This window comes from Gadus chalcogrammus, chromosome 7 (genome assembly GCF_026213295.1).
Source record: "Gadus chalcogrammus isolate NIFS_2021 chromosome 7, NIFS_Gcha_1.0, whole genome shotgun sequence".
NCBI classification, from domain to species: Eukaryota; Metazoa; Chordata; class Actinopteri; order Gadiformes; family Gadidae; genus Gadus; species Gadus chalcogrammus.
The window spans coordinates 30,346,419-30,355,628 of record NC_079418.1 but is presented as its reverse complement, the minus strand read 5'-3'; the positions used below and the strand labels follow the sequence as shown (position 1 = coordinate 30,355,628).

The 9,210-nt window shown below is 43.2% G+C and overlaps 1 protein-coding gene across 2 annotated transcripts; it reads right to left on the bottom strand.

Annotated features, from left to right (window-relative positions):
- Positions 1 to 335: 335 nt before the first annotated feature.
- On the bottom strand, positions 336 to 9,023 carry LOC130385709 (platelet-derived growth factor receptor beta-like). 2 transcript variants are annotated; one of them, XM_056594367.1, is made up of 11 exons: positions 8,884 to 9,023; positions 8,384 to 8,492; positions 7,638 to 7,759; positions 6,498 to 6,607; positions 6,094 to 6,216; positions 5,458 to 5,569; positions 4,686 to 4,785; positions 4,022 to 4,127; positions 3,614 to 3,710; positions 3,231 to 3,363; positions 336 to 1,213 (listed from the first exon to the last, which is right to left on the bottom strand). In XM_056594367.1, exons 1-11 carry the CDS (start codon positions 8,960 to 8,962, stop codon positions 1,132 to 1,134), a joined length of 1,173 nt encoding a protein of 390 aa, XP_056450342.1. In that variant the 5' UTR covers positions 8,963 to 9,023; the 3' UTR covers positions 336 to 1,131. The 2 variants fall into 2 exon arrangements, with proteins under 2 accessions (XP_056450342.1, XP_056450343.1); XM_056594368.1 differs by having other exon boundaries at positions 1,121 to 1,213; positions 3,227 to 3,363.
- Positions 9,024 to 9,210: the final 187 nt, after the last annotated feature.

The window sequence follows — 9,210 nt, the reverse complement described above, 5'->3', positions numbered from 1 at the left end:
TTCTCTCCCTCCCTTTCTGTAGCTATATATTTTGTTTTTATGTTGTTGTTGTTGTGGTTAACGCTCATGTGTATCTGTCTATTGACTGAGAACAATTTCGCCAAGGGGACAATACATTTCTATCTATCTATCTATCTATCTATCTATCTATCTATCTATCTATCTATCTATCTATCTATCTATCTATCTATCTATCTATGTATATAAGTACATACATTAACATATGTTTATATATGTGTGTATGTATATAGTATGTTTGTATATATATATATATGTGTTTAGATATATATTCACATATATATGTGTGTATATATAAGTGTATACATGTGTTTTTGTGTGTGTGTTTATCACACTGTGTTTTGATTACATTTTTATTTTAATTTTCAGTAAACTATAACAAGTGGCATGCAAACATAATTATCATCAACCCCAACCTTATATTATCGTTTATGATATTTATTTATCATTTAGATATCAGCTAACCCTAACATACATTATCATATGTAGATAGCTTTCAATATCTCATTATGTAACCATAACTCATGTTATCATTCATAAGCTCCAAACAATTATAATACAACTCAAAACAATATTATAAAGCACATTACTTGATAACATAACATGATATACATAACAATGATGATGATAGTTATCATAATAATAAAACAACAATGATAACAATGATGGTAATTCATGAGGACTCTTGTCTTGTAGTACATGTTCAATATTCAGGTTCAGGAGAACTCTTATCTTGTAGTATATGTTCTTTATTCCGATTTAGCAGAACTTTTATCTTGAAGTATATGAGTTATTAATTAGGGGGACTCTTATCTTGTAGAATATGAGTTATTAATTAGGGGGACTCTTATCTTGAAGAATATGAGTTATTAATTAGGGGGACTCTTATCTTGAAGAATATGAGTTATTAATTAGGGGGACTCTTATCTTGAAGTAGATGAGATATGTACTAGGGGGACTCTTATCTTGAAGTAGATGAGATATGTCCTAGGGCGACTCTTATCTTGAAGTAGATGAGATATGTACTAGGGGGACTCTTATCTTGAAGTAGATGAGATATGTCCTAGGGCGACTCTTATCTTGAAGTAGATGAGATATGTACCAGGGGGACTCTTATCTTGCATCCATCAGGTCTGATGTTTGTTCCACCATTGAGGCATCGTGGGATTCTGGAGCTGCCTCAATAACAGCCAGGCTGAGGATGAATACATGATATCAGATGAACACATGATGAAATTACTATTGCGCCACACTTCTATATGCAATGTCTGTACTATCTCAGTGAATGAATTCATGAGAATTTTTTAGAAATGTGAATGTATCTAATCTGCTGTGTTGCATAATGATATTCTTAATGTGAATGTTTCTACCCTGCTTTAAGGGTGATGTGTTGTAAGGTTAATTTCTAGTATATTAAGTTAAACTGTAACCCTAACCCTAATCCTCTCTAGAATTTGAATTCCTTTAACCATATCTATATAACTCTTATTATAACTTACTTCTCTTTAACTCTGATATTCAAGTTAACTAACTTCTCTCTATCTCTCAATTTTAGTTCAAAGTGCTGACAGCACTTGTGTGCTATTCTCTGTTCCTCCTTAAGACAGGAAGTGGAGGAGAACAGAAGGAGAAAAGAACCCTAATACCCAGGGGCGGCCCCAGCACATTTGGCGCTCTAGGCGAGGGGGGGGGGTGTATGAAGCGATTGTTGACGGGGGGGACGGGGACGGGGACGGGGACGGGGACGGGGACGGGGACGGGGGTGAAGCGATTGTTGACGGGGGGGGGGGGGGGGGGGGGAAGCGATTGTTGACGGGGGGGGGGGGGGGGGGGGGGGGGGGGTGAAGCGATTGTTGACGGGGGGGGGGGGGGGGGGGGGGGCGCGTGTTCTTAACGGGGAGACGTGGCCGATAAGTGATTTTTTTTTTTTTTTCGCACATTTTAGATTTTGCGCCCCCCCTCTAGATGGCGCTCTAGGCGGCCGCCTGACCCGCCTGTAGGGAGGGCCGCGCCTGCTAATACCTCCTACTCCTAACCGAATCTACTAACCCTGCACTACCCTACTAACTCCCACTCCTAATCGAATCTACTAACCCTAGACTAGCCTACTGACTCTAAACTACCTCCACCCAAACCTACTAATGGTGCGTTTCCACCGGAGGGTGCAAGTCGGTTCAGTTCGCTAAGGTGTGGCACGGATCACGTTTTCAACGCCAAAAGTGGGCTTGACCCAGACTGAGCCGTATTGAGCTGTACTCGTCAAGCAGTACTAAGCCGTTGGGGTAATGATGTTGTGTTCCTCAATCCTCGGACGCCAGACTTCCGAGTCGAAAGTCGAAGATCTCCCAGCTTTCTTGCGGCATTTCTCGGAGGCACGCCCCCTTTTTGTCTTCATCTTTCGGAATTCTGAGAGTAGACCGAGAGCAGTGATGACGCTCTCAGCAAAATGGCTGCGCCCGTGAAGATATTAATTTTCTTTGTATTTGTACCACGTAGGTCATTTTAATGTCGCTTTTAAATGCTCTTACAAACTTGATTACATTGCTACTTTATTCTGGTCCCCAATTCATACATTGCATGGTCTTGCTGTACGTGCAATACAATGTAAAGTTCTGTTGTTTGTTTTCGTGCTGGTTTTCTAAAGAGGCTAATGTAGCTAACAAAATTTAACGACTAGCCAATTGCATGACACAATCACAAAGACGAACAGGAACGCTATAAATGCTCCGAGACCGGAAATGACGTCAAAAGTGCAACTCGGAAGGCTGGCGTCCAAGGATTCAGGAACACGAACCGCACCTTCACTACTCCACCAAGCCGCACCGAACCGACCCGGACCCTCCGGTGGAAATGCGCCATAACCCTACACTACTGACTCTAAACTACCTCCACCCAAACCTACTAACCCTACTACACCCCCCTACCGACTCTAAACTACATCAGCCGAAATTTCCAAACCCAACACTAAGCTGCCCCACCCAACCCTACACCGCCCTAAACAGTATAGTAAATATACTATCTACTACAGTATATGTATGTGCTATACTGTATAGCACACACATATACCATACCACATAGTATTGTTTATATGTTATACTATCTAGTATAGTATATTCATATGCTTTATTATCTAGTATTGTACTAGGCACTATAGACATATTGTGCCACTATACTTCTTTTAAAACAAAATACTTTGTACTGTACATACTCACGGGGTTTGGAGGTTTTCAGGACCTGCCTGCACCCGGGCACTGGTTTCCATGGTTACCAGGTAGCTGTGGGAGGAGCCAGCCTCCGGGAGCTCTGTACTTGTTCGGTCGACCAAAACCTCAGGGGGGTGGTCCTCTGTAGGGGGAGAGGGACGGGCGGAGGGTGAGAGCGTAACCTAGGTAACCGGGCTGTCTGAATGACGGGGTAGGTGTGTTACCTAGGTAACCAGGCTATCTGAATGACAGGGTAAGTGTGTTACCTAGGTTACGAGGCTGTCTGAAAGACAGGGTAAGTGCGTTACCTAGGTAACCAGGCTGTCTGAATGACAGGGTAAGTGCGTTACCTAGGTTACCAGGCTGTCTGAATGACAGGGTAAGTGCGTTACCTAGGTTACCAGGCTGTTTGTCTGTCCTGGCGGCTCTTGATCTGGTTATCGCTGTGTTCTCTCCACTCAGGAAGTTCTGCTTCAGCTGGGAGTACAGCTGCCCAAACAACAGAACACACCGTAACATGATACACACCCTAACACAACAGACACCATGACAACACACAACACATGATACAACACCACACAATACACATCAGGAAACACCAAGACTCAGCTGGTTGAACCAGTTCGAATCAACCAAAAGCGTTTTAAACCAGTGAGAACCAACCAGAAGCTGTTTGAATAACCAATGTCAATGCACTCTGTCTGCACTCTGGAGATATCGTAACATCATATGATCAGTTGTAAATACATATTGTCCTACAATCAAACATTTTTTAGGAGACGTAATCAGATCATGGAGACCTGTTTGTGGGCGTGGTCCAGCACGTTGCCAGTAGCAACGGCTAAAGAAGTAAAAGAGAGTCTGGAGGTTGGCTCCGCCTTCCAACAGCCAATCATCAGCTGGTATCTGTTGACACACCCACAGCACACGTGACACACACACACGAGACACACACACACACACACACACACACACACACACACACACACACACACACACACACACACACACACACACACACACACACACACACACACACATTTATCTCAGTAAAAACATAGGGGGTTGCAGGGCCTAGTAACATGGTGGTTGTCATGGTGATGTGGTCCTGGTGACATGGTGGTTGTCATGGTAATGTGGTCCTGGTGACATGGTGGTTGTCATGGTGATGTGGTCCTGGTGACATGGTGGTTGTCATGGTGATATGGTCCTGGTGACATGTGGTTGTCGTGAGGTTGTGGGCCTAGTTACATTGTGGTTGTCAGGGTGATGTGGGCCTAGTTACATTGGGGTTAGGGTACGGGTGTTTGGTGTTAGATTTAGATTTAGGGGTGATGGGTTTATGGGTTAGGTTGTTACAGGGTTTGAGGTTAGGGTTAGGGGTTCAAGGATAGGGGTTATGGGGTTCGGTGATGGGGTAAGGGGGTTAGGGGTTGGATGATATTGCTAGGGTCCGATGCTTACAGGTCCTGGGAAGCCTGTTTGGGTCTGGCCATGCGGTATCCGGTCTTCAGGGCTGAACACAGTTTGTTGGTGGAGCTCAGGTCTGCGTATGGAGCCTCCCCTTAGAAGGTGACGTTCATACAGTTATACAGGGCTCATTGTAGGCACATCTACCGTGCATCCATTTATAGATCTATACTGCCTACCAGACAATCTATACACTTGGATCCAGTATTTCCTCGATGATCTACTGTTCTAGATAACGTTAGGTGAGGTTACTTTAATAGTTCTGTATATAGTATACATTATATACACTATGCTATTAGTAGTAACCATAATATACATATATACAATAATAATAATAATAATAATACATTTAATTTAATAGGACTAGCATGTATAGTACTTATATATACTACTATATATTGTAATACAATTATACTACATATTATATAAACTATGGTAATAGTAGTCCCCAGAGTTTATAAATAGAAATGAGTTGGTTAGATAGATAGATATTACCATGTTAACTATAGGACTAATGTGTATAGTACTACTATATACTGCTGTATATTGTAGTACTAGCATAAACAATATATTATATAAACTATGTTGCAAGTAGTCCCGAGAGTTTATAGATAGAAATTAGTAGGTTAGGTAGATGGGTATAAACATGTACAACGGTATTATAGGACTAGTATGTATATACCCTAGTAATACTCTATACCACTGTATATAGTAGTAGTGTATACTACATACTATATCGTCTACAGTACAGTAGTAGTCAGAGTACCCAGAGAGAAGATCTCCCACAGCAGAACTCCGTAGGCCCAGACGTCGCTCTGCGTGGTGTAAACGCTCTGGAAGATGCTCTCTGGAGACATCCACTTCACTGGCAGGTAGCACTGCACACACACACGCGCACACACACACACACACACACACACACACACACACACACACACACACACACACACAAACACACACACACACACACACACACACACACACACACACACACAAACACACACACACACAGGCACGCACGTGCACACACAATTACAAATTGTTACACGATTACAAACACACAAATACACAATTAGAAAACACACAATTACCCAATTAGACACACGCACATACACAACTACACACACACAATTACAAACATGCACACATGCACACACGCACCAACAGACACACACACACACACACACACACACACATAATTACACGTACACACACAATTTCACACACACACAAACAATTTCACACACAAACACACACACACACACACACACACACACACACACACACACACACACACACACACACACACACACACACACACACACACACACACACACACACACACACAGACTCCTCCCCTTTACATGGCTACAGATCAGATCGACGGGAGCTTCTGACTCACGTTGCCGCGGGCGACGTAGCTTGGATCCTTGTGGAGGTCATGTGACAGACGCCAGTCTCCCACCTTCACCAGCCCCCCCCCACACACCAACACATTCCTGGCTGCTAGGTCCCTATGGACACACTACGCACACACACACACACACACACACACACACAGTGATCACTCTGTACAAGTACGGTGTTTCGCTGTAAAAATAGAGGAAGGAAACAGGAGAAAGGTTTGTGGATGTCAGAGGATGTGACATGAGAAGGGTCCTAGGATGCTAGAGGAAGGAGACATGAGAAGGGTCCTAGGATGTGGGAGGAATGTGGGAGGAAGGAGACATGAGAAGGGTCCCAGGATGTGGGAGGAAGGAGACATTAGAAGGATGCTAGAGGAAGGAGACATAAGAAGGGACCTACGTTCTTGGAGGACAGGAAGGTCATTGCCTCGGCCACCTGGTGGCTGAAACTGATGAGGTCCTGAAGGGTGAGGCTAGAGGAGTCACCATGACGACCAGGATCAGCATCCCCTGGAGAGAGAGGAGAGAGCTGATGCACCAAATACATCCATCACCTAGCATCTATTCCCCCGTGCACCACTGCTGTAGATAACATTAGGCTAGGTTATGTAGGTACAGTTATCTATATTATAGATACGTATTATATGATGTAGATAACATTAGGCTAGGTTATGTAGGTACAGTTATCTATATTATAGATACGTATTATATGATGTAGATAACATTAGGCTAGGTTATGTAGGTACGGTTATCTATATTATAGATACGTATTATATGATGTAGATAACATTAGGCTAGGTTACATAGGTACAGTTATCTATACTATAGATACGTATTATATGATGTAGATAACATTAGGCTAGGTTACATAGGTACAGTTATCTATATTATAGATACGTATTATATGATGTAGATAACATTAGGCTAGGTTATGTAGATACAGTTATCTATATTATAGATACGTATTATATGATGTAGATAACATTAGGCTAGGTTATGTAGGTACGGTTATCTATATTATAGATACGTATTATATGATGTAGATAACATTAGGCTAGGTTACATAGGTACAGTTATCTATACTATAGATACGTATTATAGGATGTAGATAACATTAGGCTAGGTGAGGTCTAGGTGAGGTTCTACATTAGCCTGGCTATTGCCAGACCAAGCTCAATGGTAGATTGCACGTTGGTCTGGGGAAGCTGCTGTCCTTTTCTTCAGCACAAGAGGCGTGATCAACCTCAACGGGCCCAGTTCTACTGACTCTGTACGCAATTGGCTGCTTGCCGTCGCTTCCCTGTCGTCATTGTGTTAAACCAGCCTATAGCGTGCCAGGGGGGGAAAAGCCAGCTTGGTGATTGGCTCTCGCAAAAACGTATCGAAACTAGAAAGAAATGTGTTGCTCTTCTCCAGACCTTTCCGCAGGGCGAACTCAAATCGCCGGCAGAATGGGCGGGGCTACCCAGTCTGGTTCTATATATCTATGCGGTATAGGTGTGTTTTATGTGTATATATAATATTGTATATGTCACGGTACCACACAGCGGGTCCTCAGGGCTCGGGTTGAGTTCAGGGTGGGATGGATCGCCAAGCGTCTCCATGGCAACACACTGAGCATCTCCATTCATCATGTCCATATAACCTCCCTCTACGGCCTCACTAGGAGAACAGGCAGACCGACGCACAGACCGACGGACAGACAGACAGACAGACAGACAGACAGACAGACAGACAGACAGACAGACAGACAGACAGACAGACAGACAGACAGACAGACAGACAGACAGACAGACAGACAGACAGACAGACAGACAGACAGTCATCTCATCTTCATCATTGCATCATTTCGCTGTGGCTCTATTAACATCAACTAACCCTGGCCATGAGGTTACCTAACCCTGACCATGAGGTTACCTAACCCTGACCATGAGGTTACCTAACCCTGACCATGAGGTTACCTAACCCCAACCATGAGGTTAACTAACTAACCCTGAAGTAACCCTGACCATGAGGTTAACTCACTAACCCTGACCTTTTGTCCTGGTGATTCTTCCCGTTGTCTAGGTGATTTTACCTGTTGTCCTGGTGATTCTACCCGTTGTCTAGGTAATCTACGTGTTGTCTAGGTGATTCTACCTGTTGTCTAGGTGATTTTACCTGTTGTCGTGGTGATTCTACCCGTTGCCTAGGTGATTCTACCCGTTGTCTAGGTGATTCTACCCGTTGTCTAGGTAATTCTACATGTTGTCTAGGTGATTCTACCTGTTGTCTAGGTGATTCTACCTGTTGTCTAGGTGTGGGACTTCGTCGGTCAGTAAGCTGTGCTTGTGACGGTGCAGGTAGTCAAGCAGGTCACCGTGACCACACAACTCAGTTATCAGGAAGAAGGAACCTAGGAATATACAGACAGACAAACAGACAGACAGACAGACATGCCAATAAGCATGTAGAGGTACAATAGGTGCTAGGACGTATAACCTACAATAGGTGCGTAAGAGGGGTGTTTTTAGGAGGGTTAGGGAGGAGGAGGGGATAAGGAGGGAGGTTATGCAGATTACATACATATATAATTACTAAAACTACTTATAGTCATATACTGTATAATGAGTCATGCTGTCATAATAACTAACTATATTACGCATAATTACAAATACTACTAATAGTAATATATAATACATATAACTGATGCTACCTATAGTAATGTATGATATATACTATATATTTATACTAAATGATGGATATTCACTCGGATACATATGATCTATCTAGTAGAGTAGAGGTACCTGGGGGACCACAGACCCCCAGCAGGTTGGTGATGTTCAGATGAGGCCCCAGCACTCCGAGAACCTTGGCCTCCGACATCAGAGAGGACTCAGCGCTGCGCCCTGCTGGTCAGACAGTGTAATTACACATCACACATATTACACAAAAAGTGTTATATTACAAAAGTTACAAGTATTATTACCTAGTATCATGTTACACAAAGTGTTATGCAACACATGTTAAGGTGTTGCATCTCTGCCTAGCAACCAAAAACTGCCAACTACGTTCACAAAGAAACGCAGACAAAGACAGCTAGATAGACAGACTGCTAGCCCAACTGAGAGAAA